This window comes from Pinus tabuliformis, chromosome 3_2 (genome assembly GCF_031772625.1).
Source record: "Pinus tabuliformis cultivar Carrire ecotype Pingquan chromosome 3_2, CPIR1, whole genome shotgun sequence".
In the NCBI taxonomy this organism is placed as follows: domain Eukaryota; kingdom Viridiplantae; phylum Streptophyta; class Pinopsida; order Pinales; family Pinaceae; genus Pinus; species Pinus tabuliformis.
In genome coordinates this window covers 606,905,888-606,923,687 of record NC_142302.1, presented here as the reverse complement: position 1 = coordinate 606,923,687, position 17,800 = coordinate 606,905,888, and the positions used below count along the sequence as shown (strand labels likewise).

General features: G+C 40.2%; 1 protein-coding gene across 1 annotated transcript in view; it reads left to right on the top strand.

Annotated features, from left to right (window-relative positions):
* The window catches only part of PTAC7 (plastid transcriptionally active7), a 65,705-nt gene extending 49,051 nt beyond the window's left edge, over window positions 1-16,654 (top strand). Inside the window, exon 4 of the mRNA XM_089416733.1 lies at window positions 15,972-16,654. Within this exon, the coding sequence (XP_089272859.1) occupies window positions 15,972-16,280 (309 nt within the window). The 3' untranslated portion in view covers window positions 16,281-16,654. The remainder of the gene's footprint in view (window positions 1-15,971) is intronic.
* The last annotated feature ends 1,146 nt before the right edge of the window (window positions 16,655-17,800 follow it).

The window sequence follows — 17,800 nt, the reverse complement described above, 5'->3', positions numbered from 1 at the left end:
AGACTCGGGCCCCGAGAACTGCTACTGGATGGTGGAGGTGGAGGTGGCATCGCTGCTGCAGCTGCTTCATTTTCATCCCGTACAAGCTCCTCTTCTAGTTCTTCCATATGTACAATGCCATCCTCCAAATTGTCGTCCTCAGGGTGATTGTCCCAAATTTTATATGTGGGATCTTCATTAGCCCGATCACAGTAATGGCTCAACAACCTCAAGTTGTAGTGCACATAAACCAAGCTTTCTGCTCGGTTTTCGTTGAGCCTGTTTCTTTTCACATTATGTATATAACTGTAGGTGCTCCAACACCTCTCTGCAGAAGAAGAATTTACAACCTGTGAAAGAACTTTTTTTGCCAATTTTGGCAAAAGTCCGTGGCCGCCATATGTTTCCCACCATGTGAGAGAATCAAATTTATCTTTGTCGTCCATTGCATGGAAGTTACCATACAAACCACTGCCACTGAAGTATCTGCCTATTTCAAGGCGCACATCTGCACATTCCTCCCTGTCAGGCACCAACTTTTCTAATGCTTCCAGATATCCTCTAGTTACCTCTTGATCTAAATGGGGTTTGGTCCTAACACCACCCCCTGCTGTAGGTTTGCCCAACCAAGATTCTGAGTAGTATTTTGGCGTAAGGATATACGCCAAGCAATGTAGTGGAAGGTTAAGCCTATTCCACCGTTCACACACACAATCATGAATCAGTTTGTACAAGTTGGGATCTTTATTATGAACAATGTCTTTTATTTCCCCCAACATGGTATCCATTTGCTCATACACCTCGCCAATCACTGGTTTGTCTGTATCTGCAAACCGAATCATGTTATAAATTGGCTTGGTGAAATCCAATACCTGTCTCACAGTTGTCCAAAACTGCCCATCAAGAGCGGCCTCCTCCACCGTTTCAAAACCTGCCATGTTAGCTACATTTGTAGCCCTTTCCTTTAACACCTGCCAATGTGGACTTGATACCATGCTAGCTAATGCCTCTCTTACCTTCAAAAGGCGCCTGAAGGTGAGGTAATAGCTACCAAATCTAGTCCTCGCAATCTTCAGCAACTCCAATCTCGAGTGACTGCGGAAAAGGCCATGGGTATTGCTATGATTTGTAATAAATTCTATCATTTTTTTTCCTTTCTTGTACAAATCACCAATCCATTGGTATTGTTCATTTTTGTTTTTGACAATATCATGCAACAGAAGGTTCAATGTGTGAACCAAACATCCAGACCAAAATATGTTCGGGTATTTATCCTCAATAATTGCTCTCGCTGCCTTACAATTAGGAGCATTATCAGTGATGACTTGGATGACATTGTATGGGCCAATACGCTCAATTGTTTCAAGCAATGCTTCTGCAATGTTGATAGCGGTCTTGAACTTGTCTGAGTAATCATGTGCAGCTAGAAAGATGGGACCACTTCGGGACACAGCAAGAACACTTATCAATGGCTTGCCTTTTACATTTGTCCATCCATCAGATACAATGGACACCCCATTGTCAGTCCAAGAACTTGTCATTTTATTCAAAGAATGTGATATTTTTGCTTTTTCATGATCAAGGCCAACAGTTCTTGCCTTGTCATACCCAGGGCTCTTGTATCCTTTAGGGGCATCATTTATGGCAGAAACCATTTCGTGCCAATAAGGTGAGCGTAGAACATTGAATGGTATCCCACATGCATAGAGGAACCTGTAAACTTTTGAATCCACATCATTCCTACACCCCTCATCAAGGAAATCTGATATGGTTCTACGCCTTAAAGATGATGACCCTGTGCCTCCATGTCCATATCCCCACTGCCTTGGGAGGATGCTGAAGAAGTTCTTTGTGATGGTGAGATTGGTTCAAAGAAACCCCTTGATCTTTTTGTTCTGTATTGGGCGTCCTCCTCTTCCTTTATGTATTTGGCTCTATCTGCTGTTGACACCGCTGCACAAGTTTTGATTCCTATTTATTTCTCTCCATCCCATGGCCTTTTCCCGCAGAGGTGTCTTCTAGCACGGGTGTATGAGCCTGTGTAATCAGTGTTGCAATGGGGGCAATGAAATTTAGTGGTTCCACCCCCTCTCCCTGTTTCAGCCCTGTGAACATATTTCCACAATGGAGTTTGGTCTTGTTTAGTTTTTTGAGGGTCATGTTCACCCTTCTCCACCTCCTCCTCACTGGGGTTTTCACCCATTTGACTTCCTCCGGCTTCTTCATCCACCTCTTCAGTTTCAGGACCCCTCCGTTTCCTACTCTCCACCACCATAATAACCATAAAAGGGACAAGGAAGAGGAAAATGCCAATAAATATCCCTAGGTCCATGGTGTTTGATGTTTGTAGGGTTTGAGTCTTGAATCTGCAAATTAATTTAGTTTATTGGGATTAATTCATTTAATTTATTAATTTAATTTAAATACATGATCTTTAAACTCAAACAGCTAAATTAAACTAACCAAATTAACTACCTAACCAGCTAAACTAACTAAATGATTAAGTTACTTACCTCTGTAGGCTTGCTCCTCGCTCTTTGGCACTTGCTCCTCGCTCCTCAGCTCTGGCTCCTTGCTCCTCAGCTCTTACTCCTTGCTCCTTTGCTCTTGCTCCAGCTCTCAATCTCTTGCTCAATGAAGTTGAAATGAAATTTTTTTGGCCCATTGGGCTTATAAAATAAAATTTTTTTTCTAAAATTTTTGGAAATTTCGGGTCCGGCGGTTTTTTTTTTTTTCCGCCGAACCGCTCTCGGCCCGTCTAAAATCGCTCCCGGAGCGTTTGTTAATGCCCGGGAGCGATCGGGGAGCGATCGCTCCCCGATCGCTCCCGGGCATTAACAAACGCTCCGGGAGCGCGGGAACGATCGCTCCCTGAATCGCTCCCTAACAGACCAGGGAGCGCAAATTTTTTTACGGGAGCGCGCTCCTGAAAATCGCTCCCGTCCGGGAGCGATTTTGGGAGCGCGCTCCCGACCCGCTCCCGCCCGGAGCGCGCTTCGGGAGCGGGTTCGAAGGGGGGGGGGGGCGCTCCCCCGCAACATTGGGTTATAATGAGCAGAGGAGAGTGATGTATGTGGTGTTGGGAAATGGGACCACACAACCAAAATCGGGGTTTCCCATGTAGTGCCACCCTTAAAGCTAGTAGCCAATAAAGGAGATCCCACGGGACTAGGATACAAGGCTAATCATCAAATTGGACATAGGAGACAAGAGTACAAACCAAGCCCACTCTTTCCGCTGAATCCCCCCACTAATCCATGCCCAAAAGTGTCCATGATAAGTAAACAAAAGTACCCAACTACACAATGAAAAGCCATACCTTTAGGGTTGGAAGGCCCACCTTCAAACATACGATCATGACAGATGGGTGATGGAACATAAGGCTAGCTCAGGTTGGCAGAGATAGTGGCACATTGAGCTATTTGATTGCTGCTGGCTACTGGCTAAAGACCGTCTAGGAGAAAATTTTTCTCCTATGGATACTGCTTATAGGTGGTGGGTAACACAACCCATGTCCATTTAGTGGGCATCATTCTCTTTGATCATGGTTGCCACAACCTTTGATTCCTCTTGCCAACTACCTTTCTTTTGCACACTTAGAGTTTTAACTTTTACCACATGGCCAATTTCGTGGGACTACACTCTCCGTCACTAGGGCTAACTTTCTTGCTGCCTTCTCTGATCTAAATCAGGCACATCCATATTTGTGCTCACTTCACCTTGCTCTGATATTAGTTGTTAGGATCATGAAACACCGAGAGAAGTGGTGGTGTCTAAAAACACCATTGCTAATGGTCATGAGGACCAATTTACCTGGAGCCTTTCCTCATTAAAATAATATACATTCCATATGAATACCATGGGAAAAATTATTGGTTCTCACAAACCTGGGGCTTGAAAACCACTGGTAACTTGACTAAGTCAAGTTTACCCAAACTACCCTAACAAATAGATTGAAGTCTGTTGAACTTGAGTGTGTTATAGGTAGTCTGTACAATGTTCTGTGTAATCCATAAAAAAGCTAGTGTTGTATATTGTATGAATTTGCAGTGTTGATGACATTTTTGTGATCTTTTTGAGTAAATGAAAGATCAATCTTTAATACCTGTCAGATGATAAATTGTTTAGGGTCATTTGATTTCAGACAGAGTCAAGTGGGCATGGTACCCTGAATCTTTTTTAGGTTAGGCAATACACATGCTCAAATAGCATTATTAAACTTGAACTTAAGTGACAAGTATCAAAGATGACCTATTCACCTATAGTTGCACAAGAATCACTCCTGGCTTCTTCAAAACTAGTTTCCACCATTCCCATGTTCTAGGGAGCTTGGGAACGGGTATGAAACGTTTTGAAATGATTCCAGGAACATGGGAACTTTTTGGAAGTATTTAGACAGTGGAATTGGGAGTTTGAGAACTTTTTTTTTGCGATTCTTTGTCCCCCCTTGTCGGGGAGTTGCCCCTCTCATGTATTACACGATGGACCTAAAATTTACCTATAAATAATCCCCTTCTAATGAATTATACACTAGCTAATTTTCATCCCCTTCTAACGAATTATACACTAACTAATTTTCATTTACCTTTTTGAATGGGGTTGTAGAAACTTTGAGTCCGGTCGCTGTGTGAGTGACCAACATTGTGAGAGAGGCGGCTTGAGCAGCACCAAATTACTGGTTTTATAAGCAGTGGAAGTTTTGAACAATCAATATTAGTTCTCGAATCGTCTACCTCATTATTGCTTTATAGGTTCTACAGTTAAACAATTTTTGTGATTAAAACCCAAGTCATGAACAACTTTAGGCTCTTATCATTATGCTATGTAGTATGTGATGATTTGAAGAATTGCCAAGGAAACATACTCTCGTTTATGATTATTAATATTGCTTCAATAATAGGATGTAGGGGGATAGCGTAGTCTAAACATGCCACAATTTCCTCTGGAAAACAATAGAAATTCCGGTATGATTTTGAGAAAATCTGACAAATTTTTTTGAATATCCAAATTACAATTGTTAAGTTTTAGGACTTTGGGTCCCCCAAGGGTTCTTGATGGTGTTGAATCCATTTCCACCATTACAAAATTGTTTTAAACACTCCTACAGTTGGATTTCTTCAAGAATTTTTGCCAGATTTTGGCGAAAATTTAACTGTTCAGGCAAAATTGTAGCCTCGTTGGACCAGTGTTTTAAAATTCGGCCAGACTGAATCGGAATCGGTCGAGCCCATCGAGCCGGACCCCTGCCCTGGTTGGCTTGGTACAAAAACCGGTTGATTGGCCAGTCTGTTGTCGAACTGGTCATCGACTCGCCTGGTTCAGTAACAGACCGACTGACTGGGCAGAGTCTTACTTAAACTGGTCGAGCCAATCAAACTCGGTCAACGACGCATTTTGGAGGGAATGCGGACTCCAAAGTCACTTTTTTTGGATTTAGGTTTTATGTTTACCCATCTAACCTCTCCCAAGCCTATAAAAGCAACGTAACCCCTCACATTTCTTCACAGCTATCTCATTGCATTTGTGTGAGAATTTGTGAAGAGTTGTGGAGTTGGTTTTTGGAGCAGCAGTGAGGAGTCTTGGGCAATCATTGGAGCAGCAGTGAGGAGCTTCTTGGGCAGCCATTGGAGCAGCATTGAGGAGGCTAGAGCCTAGAGGTATTTTTTTTTCACTTATAAAATTTGCCTTTGCTTGTGTTTTTTTTTTGCAAATTTGGAAATTGAAAAGAGTAATTTTTGTAAAAGAAATGAACATTGAAGAGTTGTTTTTTTTTTTCTTTTCATTTTCAGATTTGTTTCCTTTCATTTCCAAGTTCAAATATCAGAAAATGGCTCCTAGAATGAAAGATGTTGCTTGGGCATACGCTGAGATGATTAATAATCAAATGCATTGCAAATTTTGTCATAAAAATATTAAGGGAGGTGGAGAGAGCATTCATAGGCTGAAACAACACTTGGTTGGTATTATAGGCCAAATTTCTCTATGTGCAGCACCAGTAGAACATATTGGGGATATTAGGAAGGAGTTGATAGAAAAATTTGAGAAGCTTAAGGAAGAAAAAGCTAAGCAAAAAGAAATAGAGGCTGAACTTGGGAGGAAGAGGAGTATAAAACACATGATGACTGCCAACCCTAATTTTGATTATGAGGGTGCTTCATCTATCCCTTGCACTGATGCATCCAACCGCTTTTGCTATGTTCCTCCCTCTTTGGAGTCTATTCAAGAAAAGGGTAAGGGTAAAATGAAAAAGAAGCCTAATATCAAAAGTTATTTCACACCCTTCTCTACCTCTGATAGTGTACATGGTCCTCAAGCTAATGGAGGTCAAATGCAACCCACTTTAGATGACCATTAGAAGAAAGAATTGAGAGAAACTGCGTGTGATTACATAGCTAGATAGTGGTATGACACTAATATCCCCTTCAATGCTTCTCGTTCACCATATTATGAACCTATGTTTGATGGCATATTTGTTGCTGGAAAGGGCTTCAAAGGCCCTACTATGCATGAGTTAAGGGGATCTCTTTTGCAAAAAGAGGTTTTGTCCGTTGATGAATATTTGAAAGTTTTCAAAAGCTCATGGGAAAAAACAGGATGTACCATCATGTCAGATGGATGGACTGATCAAATGAATTGTACCATCATAAACTTTCATATCTTTTGCCCACAGGGAACCATGTTTCTAAAATCAGTTGATGCATCTGATAGGGTGAAAGATGCGCACTTGTTGTTTCAGCTTTTGGATGAGGTTGTTGAAGAGGTGGGGGTGGCTAATGTTGTTCAAATCATCACAGATAATGTCTCTAATTATTTTCTCGCTGGTAAAATGTTAGAGGAAAAACACAAAACCATCTTTTGGACCCCATGCGCTGCACATTGCATAAACCTCATGCTTGAGGATATTGGTAAAATAGATTGGATCAAGAACACTGTAGAGCATGCTAAAAGCATAACAAAATATATCTACAATCACTCATGGATTTTGAACCTGATGAGGAAACACACAGGGGGCAGGGATATTATTAGGCCTGCCACCACTAGATTTGCAACTCATTTTTTGACATTGCAATCTATGCTTTCCCAACATAGAAACTTGCAAAGGATGTTTTCTAGTGATGAATGTCAATGGTCTTGCAAACAGGATGGCAAAGATGTGAGAAAGAAAGTTAATGAAGAAATATTTTGGAAAAAGGCAGCAGAGATTGTGAAGGTTGCTGAGCCACTGGTTAAGGTGTTGTGGTTGGTGGATGGGGAAAGATTGACTATGCGCTTCATTTATGAAGCCATGGATCAAGCAAAGGAACAAATAAAGGCATCATACAAGGATAAAGTGGCTAAGTATGGGCCCATTTAGGAAATTATTGATCAAAGATGGAACAATCAACTCCATCACCCTATACATGCAACTGGGTATTTTCTGAACCCAAGGTATCATTATAAAGCTCTGGAGGCAGAAGCTTTCACTTGAGAGGTTAGAGATGGATTGATTGACTGCATTGATCGCATGGTCCCTAAGGAGAGTCACCAATTGGAGATACACTGACATATTGCTTGTTTCAGTAGAGCCACAGGTACCTTTGGCAAGAACCTAAGAAGGATTGCAAGGGAAGCAGATGATCCAAGTAAACAAACAATTTCAATTTTCATATTCTTATTTTGTTAAATTGTTTATAATTTGAAAGCTGGATATAATTTGTTTAGCTAACTCATTACACAACTATGTTTTTTGCACCACAATGGTGGAAGACATTTGGTAGCCATTGTCCTCAATTGCAGAAGCTGATTTGGGATAGCATCGGATGTGCTCAAGCCACAAAATTTGGTGGAGAGGTTGGGGCACATGAGATCTCCAATACCCAAAAAGGATTTGGGCAGATTCTAAACAGTTAAGGAGATATTAAAATAATTAATATTTTTAATGGAGACCCAAAGTCAAAACTTAGGTAAAATAAAATTTTAATGTGTATTAATATGAAATTGTGTTAGAATGGTCCAAAAGACATGGATCAAGCCAGATCTAATTTTAGCCGTTGATTTGTCAACGAGGAAAGTATAAGAGGAGGCTTGAGGGTCACTTGGAGAACACACTGAGGGAGACCAGTAAGTTCAATTTCTGGAGCGGGGTTTGCTGAGAAATCGAACTAGTGGTCTGGAGAGCAACTAGGAGGCAGCAAGTACAGAACAGAGAGACGGGAGATCAACGCACAACTAGAAGAGGCAGACGCAGAGCCAGAGGAAGCCACGCAGAGGCAGCAGAGACTGCGTAAAGCTAGAAGGGCCTGCGTCATCCACGCAGAGGCTGCAGGAGTGACGCAGAAGGCCAGAGAGGTTGCGCAGAGCCTTAGTAGGCTGACGCAGAGGGTTTCAGGCTGACGTAGAGGTCAGTAGGGCCTATGCTGGGTTCAGAAGTACTGGAAATTTGTCTATCTGTGGGTAAGCCAGTTTGGCACCTTGTTGTACTAGAAAATTGTTGAATAATAAAATCCTCCCTCACTACACCAGTTTTCCCACATTGGGTTTTTCCGAGGACATTAGTCCAAAATAACTGTGTCAATGTGTGCATATGTTTGTTTCTGTATTACAGTGTGATATCTGCAGCAGTGTTTATTTTAATGTTTGTTGAAGTAATTTCATGAATAACTTATGATGAAATAAGTAGGAAAAGTAAATCAGTTGCTGCAGTGATAGAATTTTCACATGGTATCAGAGCAAGTAATCAGAGACAGAAAGGGAAAATCAGTTATGGGTCGAGACCACGATGCAGAGGCATCCACCTCAGGGGACTCACGTAGATTTTCAGAAGATTGCACAAGAGAGAGAGATTTCGATTTCTCTATGTTGGCTTCCAGGTTGGAAGAAGAAGTGGCATGCATGACTAGCGCTGCATCGTCAGAAGTATGGTATATAGACAGTGAAGCCTTGTGGCATATGACGGGAATCAGGGAGTGTTTCTTAGAATATTAAGAAGAGAAGATGAACTTTCAGATCACCATGGAGAACAAGGCAAAGTGTACTCCAGTAGGAAAGGGTACCATAGTTTTTCAGACAGAATCGGGAGAGCGGTTCCGTGCCACAAATGTGCTGCATGTACCAGGATTGGGGATGAACTTACTTTCCGTGTCACAACTACAAGGCAAGGGCTATGACATCTACTTCATCAAGGAAAAGGTATACGTCAAACACTCGAGCTGGAAAAAGAAAGTGTAGATCGAGATCAAAAGTAATCGGTTGTATAGATTACAACTAGAATCTCCAATGGCACTAATAGGCAGTCATGGGGACAAAGACTTGAACGAACTATGGCACAGAAGGATGGGTCACTTGCACCATGGAGCTCTGAGAATTCTCAGGAGCACTGTAACAGGAGTTCCAGATCTAAGTACGGAACGAGATGATGTATGCAGGGGATGCGCTCTAGGAAAGTATGCCAAGGCGACATTTCCTAGGAGCAACCACAGGGCCAAGAGTGTACTAGGATTGATACACTCAGATATCTGCGGACCTATGTCCGTCAAAACTCTTAGTGGTGCCAAGTATTTCCTTACCTTCATTGATGACCACTCAAGGAAAACTTGGATCTATTTTCTAAAAACCAAGGATGAGGTTTTCTGTCGATTCAAGGAGTTCAAGGCTCTAGTGGAGAATCTGACAAGTAGGAAAATAGAAGTCTTGCGCTCAGATAATGGTGGAGAGTATGTCAATAAGAACTTTACTGATTATTGCGCTAAGGATGACATTAGAAGAGAGTGGACAACTCCCTACAATCTGGAGCAGAATGAGGTGGCAGAAAGGGAAAACAGGATTATTGTAGAAGCAGCTAGGGCCATGCTGTATGATCGGGATATGCCAAAATTCCTGTGGGCGGAAGCATGCAACGCAACTGTCTACGTTCAGAATAGGACTCCTAATTGGGCATTGGGCAAGGTTATTCCAGAGAGTCTTCACTGGGAAGACGCTTGAAGTCAGTCATTTCAGGATATTTGGGAGTTTAGCATATTGTCGCATACCCAAAGAAAAGAGGAAGAAGCTGGATCAAATTGCAGAAAAGGGGTATCTGGTAGGATGTAGTGAGAACGCTAAGGCATACAGAATTTATCTTCCAGGGAGCAGGAAGGTAGTAGTACGACGAGATGCAAATTTCATGGAGGACAGAGTCTTCAAAAGATCTCACGAAATGCCTTCCGAGGAGCAGTCAAAAGAGGATCTGTTGGTCATGCCTCTTCAACCAATGAAAGTGAAGAATTCTTCCTCAGATAAGGAAGATTCTCAGGATGAGGGGGAGGAGCAAACAGAAGCACTTGTTGGCAGAGGAAGAACCAGCAGGGAACTTCGTCAGATTTTGCGTGATGCAGAGAACTTCATCGGAGAGCCAAGGAACATTAAAAAGGGAGCGAAAACAACCAGACAGGTATCAGGCGTTAGTAGCTCAGGATGGGGAGCTTGCCAGCTTCAAGGAGGCAGCTTAGCATCAGGTCTGGCTAGATGCGATGGTGGAGTATAACTCCATAATGGTAAACAATGTCTGGGAGGTGGTGTCAAGGCCTCAAGAAAGATCTGTGGTAGGTTCAAGATGGATCTACAAGATCAAATATGCTGCAGACACCAATGTTGAAAAATACAAGGCCAAGTTTGTGGCTAAGGGGTATGCTGAAAAGGAAGGGATTGATTATGAAGAAACCTTTGCTCCGGTAGCCAGGTATACATCTATTAAGACCGTGATATCTCTTGCAACCCAGATGGGATGGGAGATCCATCAGATGGATGTCAAGACGACATTTCTGAATGGGGTAATAGAAGAAGAAGTATACATTGAACAACTAGAGGGCTTTAAACTCATGAGAAAAAGTCTTATGTATGCAGACTGAAGAAAGCCTTGTATGGGCTGAAGCAGGCACCAAGAGCATGGTATGGTCGAATAGATGGCTACTTGTAGAAGATGGGGTTTGTCAAGAGTGACGCGGATCCAAATCTCTACTATTTGGTCGTAGAGAACGAACCACTTATCTTAATATTATATGTGGATGATCTCTTCCTGACAGGATTATCCAGACTCATTGAGGACTACAAGAAGAATCTAGCCACATAGTTCGATATGAAGGATCTGGGACGAATGCACTATTTCCTAGGGTTGGAAGTTTGGCAACAGAAAGGAAAAATCTTCCTTGGGCAAGGGAGGTATGCTACAGAAATTCTGAAAATGTTCGAGATGGGAGACTGTAGACCTATGGCTACGCCAATGATCACCAATTGGAAGAAGATTGATGCATCGGAAGACAAGGATGTCGATCCCACTCTATACTGACAACTCATAGGGTCCCTGATGTATCTAGTCAATACCGGGCCAGATATTTGCTACACTGTCAACACCCTCAGTGAGTTCATGGTGGAACCAAAGAGGGCTCACTGGGCAGCGACCAAACATGTTCTCAGGTATTTACAGGGAACAATTGTTTATGGGTTCTTATACACCAAGGAGAAGGATATCAGCTTGAGTGGATTTACTGATGCAGATTGGGCAGGAACTTTAGTAGATCGGAAAAGTACCTATGGGTACTATTTCAACATTGGATCAGGAATGACCCCCTGGTGCAGTAGGAAACAGAAGTCCATGCCTCTGAGCTCGTCTGAGGCAGAATATATGGCAGCAAGCACAGCTTCATGTGAGGCCATATGGCTTAGAAAACTGCTGGTAAACCTATTCAGAAGAAATATGGAGGCGACCAGGATCATGTGTGATAATTAGTTGCATCAGACTCTCTGAGAATCCAGTATTCCATGATAGGTCAAAGCATATTGATATCCGGTGTCACTTTGTCAGAGATTGTGCCCAACGAGGAGCTGTACAATTGAGCTACACTCCTACAGGGGAACAAGTGGCAAATATCCTCACCAAGGCCCTTGGAAAGTCAAAATTTGACTACTTAAGGGAAAAGATGGGGATGGTAAAGAACCCATTTAAGAAGTAGTGTGTTAGCAACACGAATGAAAATGGAGTTGCAGTGCAGATGTAGTGTTGGGAGAAAGGACCAGCAGCGACACAGATGCAGAGGGAGTTGCAGTGCGGATGCAGTGTTGGAAGAAAGGACCAGCAACAACATTAATGCAGAGGGAGCTGTCGTACAGATGCAACAGTGGCAGTAGCAGAGTCATGGGTAGCAATACATGATGCAGCAGTGCAAAGGATGTTGGGCAAGGAGGCTTAACATTAGCACAGGGACCGATGTCGGATGATCAGGGTGATACTCAGTGAGTATTACTAGAGCACAATCCTCGATAAGAGGGAGTGTTGATTTGGGGTAGTATCGGATGTGCTCTAGCCATGAAATTTGGTGGAGAGGTTGGGGCACATGAGATCTCCAATGCCCAGAAAGGATTTGGGAAGATTCTAAATAGTTAAGGAGATATTAAAATAATTAATATTTTTAATGGAGACCCTAAGTCTAAATGTAGGGAAAATAAAATATTAATGTGTATTAATATGAAACTCTGTTAGAATGGTCCAAAAGACATGGATCAAGCCAGATCTAATCTTAGCCATTGATTAGGGACTTAATCTCGGTTGTTGATTTGTCAACGAGGAAAGTATAAGAGGAGGCTTGAGGGTCACTTGGAGAACATACTGAGGGAGACCAGTCAGTTCAATTTTTGGAGTGGGGTTCGCTGAGAAATTGAACTAGTGGTCTGGAGAGCAGTCAGGAGGTAGCAAGTATGGAACAAAGAGACAGGGAATTAGCGCAGAGCTAGAAGAGGTAGACGCAGAGCCAGAGGAAGCCACGCAGAGGCAGCAAAGACTGCACAGAGCCAGAAGGGCTTGCGTCATCCACGCAGAGGCTGCAGAAGTGACGCAGAAGGCCAGAGAGGCTGCGCAGAGCCTCAGTGGGCTAACGAAGAGGGTTTCAGGCTGACGCAGAGGTCATTAGGGCCTACGTTGGGTTCAGAAGAGGTATTGGAAATTTGTCTATCTGTGGTTAAGCCAGTTTGGCACCTTGTTGTACTAAAAAATTGCTGAATAAGAAAATCCTCCCTTGTTGCACCGCTTTTCCCACATTGGGTTTTTCTAGGGACATTAGTCCAAAATAACTGTGTCAATGTGTGCATATGTTTGTTTCTATATTACGGTGTGATATCTGCAGCAGTGTTTATTTTAATGTTTGTTGAAGTAATTTCATGAATAATTTATGATGAAATAAGTAGGAAAAATAAATTAGTCGCTGCAGTGATAGAATTTTCACAGTTTGCAATCCGTATTTTGAGTCAAACTTGCAGTGCTACTGGGTGTGAGTGCAATTGGTTTGTTTTTGAGAGGATTCACACGAAGAAGAGAAACCATTTGGAACAAAATCGGTTCAATGATCTAGTTTATGTCCAATACAACCTTTGGCTAAGACACAACCAATTGCTGAACAAAAGACCTGATACAAATCCCATTGTGTTGGAAGATATTGATCCAACATCATATTGGGTAGTGGAGTGTCATCCAACAAAGTTTGATTTTGATGAGGATATTTGTATTGATTTGGATTTACAGATGGATGCAGTACCTGAACATCATGTTCAGTTAAATGTAGATCCACTAGTACCAAGCCCAGCCCCAAGTCCTCTAGTTGCAAGCACTTCCTCTACTCAGCCACGACGCAAGCGCATAGCTCTTCTATCTCAGCGTGCAGTGGCTGCGCCTGCTAGTGCTACTACTTCTACAGTTGCAGTTGGAGATGGTGATGATGAGGAGGAGCCATGGGTTTCCCTGTCTGACTTTGATGTAGAGTCTGAGTCAGATGATGTCGGCTTCTCTAGCAGTAGCCAGCAGTGACTAGTGACTAGTGATGTTTTACTTTTGTTGTTGAGGCCCGAGGGCCAGAGGCCATTTAGAGCTTCCTTGGTTATGTGTTTTTGTTTTTATCTCTATATCATGTATGTATTGGACAGTGCACTGAGTGCCATTTTGATATAATGGATATATCCATGAGCCTACTTTGATCATATGTTGTCTTCTCTCTATATTCTAATGCTTTTTGTCTGGAAACATGAATGAAAATCTTTAAAATTATGTTTTTTCATAAAAAAATAAATATTTAATGTATTTTTTACAATCACTGAGTCATTATCAAACCGGCTGAGTTGATACCGAGTGGGAGTCGGAGTCGACTCTCGGCCGGTTCCGAACCCGAGTGGGAGTTTTAAAACATTGTGTTAGACAATGCCATAAGGGGTTATTAATTGTGGACATAAGTGATGAAATGATGGTACGAGTAACAATTTCAACTCAGCTTCTATATTGAAATCATAGATCTGAAATTCACATTCATGTTCATGTTGATTGTATGTACTGTTTTTCTGTTTCATATCTTAGATTTTAGGTTTACTATTTGGAATCTAAAAGTTATTTAATTTTCATGTGATGGATGTTGGCATGCACAAAATGGGAAACCTGGTTATCAGGGGTGATGTATGAAAGCCGAAAGGTTATGACCAATGACACTACTATGGTCTAAAGGCTATGACCAATGACACTGCACTGATCTAATATCAGGGGAATGTATGAAATCCTAAAGCTATGACCAATAGCACTGGACTGCTCCAAGGAAACTTAAAATTTAGCATTTAAGTTCACTGTTTAGTGTTTTAACGATGGGACTATGACACTGCACTGCTCTAAGGCAACTTAGAAGTTAGCATTTAAGTTCACTGTTTAGTGTTTTAACAATGGGACTAGGATAGATGCGTAGCATTGGATAATGTTTGATCTTTAATTATAATAAAGACAAACTAAAGATGGTGGACTGCACAGAATCGTTGGGACTTGAAATGCATATGTCTAGCACTTAGTAGTATATTTAAAATATTTTGATCTTTTAACACTAATATTTTGACTTTTAGTTGGTATATATATATATATATATATATATATATCTGCTCCCAATTTGCTGTTTCCTGCACATTCGACAAAATCTTCTAGCCGTACACTATACTCGTACCCATGTACCCAGTGCACCTGCATTCCAGAAATTTGTGCAACATATCTTATTGATGATTATTTAGGATACTGGTTAATAATGATACAGTGTTGGTGCAATTGTTTGGAGGTTATGGCTGGTTTACATCCTTGTAAGTGTATCTGTCATAAACCCTCAATTCCACTTTTCAGATTGGATGTTGCATCTCTGTTTAAGGCATTAGGGTATGTGCAACTATCAATAAGCAACATTTTTGTCATTGTGCAGCCTTTAAATCCTGAATATGTAAGTTTATTCTCATCTGAAGTATGCTGGTGAATGTTTAAGAGCCATCCTGAGCTGGTCGGAAGCTGACGTAAATAAAACCATAAGTGAAATTGTGTTTTTGAAAGACTATTGTGCATTTAACAAAATTGAAACTGCTTGTTTTGGTATTCTGACGTTACTTTATCACAAAGGAGATTGAAATCGTGGACATTTTAGGAGTAAACCATAAGTGAAATTGTGTTTTTGAAAGACTATTGTGCATTTAACAAAATTGAAACTGCTTGTTTTGGTATTCTGACGTTACTTTATCACAAAGGAGATTGAAATCGTGGACATTTTAGGAGTTCAGGTTCAACTCATATTTGAGTATTAGTGTAAATGCAAATTGGGTTTTGAGTTCTTAGCTATATTTTCTTTGACAATCTTTGATACTTATATGAGTTTCAAGTATTGCATATCATTGAATCATTCACTAGGGAGGATTTATTACAAAGGAGATTGAAATCGACATTTTAGAAGTTCAGGCTTAACTCATTTTTGAGTATTAGTGTAAATGCAAATTGGGTTTGAGGTATTAACTATATTTTCTCTGTTAATCTTTGATACGTATATGAGTTTCAAGTATTTTATATCGACTCATCCACTGAGGGGGATTTACACTCCTGTCATGTATCTTGCTTTGCAGCTCATTATGTTAATTTTTTTTTTTTTGGGTAGAAAATAATTCCCTTGTTTTTGTTCTCTAAATTTGTTTTTGATATTTTATTTCAGCGAAAAAAGGCCAGAGAATGGGTGAGGAGAGAGCGAACACCTTTCTTAGAAGAGCAGATAATAAGGATGAGGGGAGCCGACAAACAAATGTCAATAGACATTGACAGACTAATGAATCAGGCAGACAACAAATTTGAATTTGTGTTAGATATTGCAGCTGAAGCTGCAGAATATCAGGTTAATGATCCAGATGCATTTGTGAGTATGCAACCAATGGCAAAGGTTATTAGTGATCGAATGAATGACGCCGGATTTGAACGTATAGATGGATACGAATATGACAAATATATACGTGAATTAGAAATTTAAAAAGATGAAGGAAGAATGCAAACTAGAGTCAGCGGACATCGACAGAATATTTATTCAGGCAGACAAATTTGAATGTGTTAGAATTGAAGCTGAAGCAACTGAGTACCAGCTCAATGAGGTGGATGTATATGAGTATGCAACCAATTTCAAAGGTTATTAGTGATCAAATGAATGAGACTGGATTTGAATTTTCAACGTACAGGTGGATATTATCATAACAAATATAATTTTTTTAATGATTGAGACATTGGAAGAAAATATGCTCCATGTTGCTGAGATTCTTGAATGTTGATGTAGATCATACTATAATTCAAAATGTATACAAAAACTGTTTTTGTAATATAAGCTAGTTTGATGTATTGATTATTATTTTAGATTAATTGTTGCCTTGGGAGTTCAAAGAGATGATACATTCTGCTTGCATCATAGATACTTGGGAGCATCTAAATTCAGTCGATTTCAATTTAAGAATTTGATGTTTTTACTAATCCAAAGATTCAGAGCACTAAATGTTAAGATGGGGAATTACGTAATTTACACTGCTTGTTTAACACTGAACTTTATCTTCTGCATCTCAGTTTTCTACTCTTTGGGACTGTATTGCAGAGTACAATTATATATAGGATCCCTCATATATTGCAGTATCCACTGTTAGAACTTAGAAGTCATTTTTTGTAAGATAAGCAATAAATATTATGCATATATTAGGAGAGGGTGTTACATCCCACAAATTGCTTATATCTTTATTTTCTGCTAAGCCAGTGTCATTGTTATTTAGAACATTCTAATGGTCCATCTTTTGTTGAAATTTCAATTCAATTGCATTGATACAAAGAAGTCAGGAATACAGAAAAGGTATGCATCATTTTATAGACCAATAGATACGAGTCCTTTTCTATAGAAAACATGTAGGATAATTGCAGAGGATTAGTCCCAGCTTCTTGCCTATTTGGAAAATAAGTCCTTGCCTTTTTTGTAAATTTGTGCTTTATCGCAGTTATTTCGAGTATTCTACTCAGATTTTGAAGTATTCATAGGAGATCAAGAATATCTCATCTTGAAGTTTGACAGCGACCAGATTTTTGGTTACAACATAATTACCGATTAAATGAGACTATTATCTCAAAACAGGTATTCTAGTGCAAAAAAAAAAAAAAAACATTGATGTTGGAATAACATTTTTTTCTCGGGGTACGTTTTCAACATTTTTTAAAAATGACAGTGAAAACCAATTTTTTTTGTGCAAAAAACACTCTAAAAACGAAAAGTGTTGATGTTGGAATATCATTTTTATTTTTTATTTTCGGGGTACATTTTCAACATTTTTTAATAATGACGTTAAAAATAAAATATCATGACTTTGAAAAACTTTAAATTCTAAATTTCTAACGATTTTCAAGCATGACATTAAAGAAAAAATATCACGTCGTTGAAAAACTTTAAAATTCCAATGATTTTTAGGCATGACATTCAATTTAAAATATCACGTATTTGAAAAACCTTAAATTCCAACAATTTTC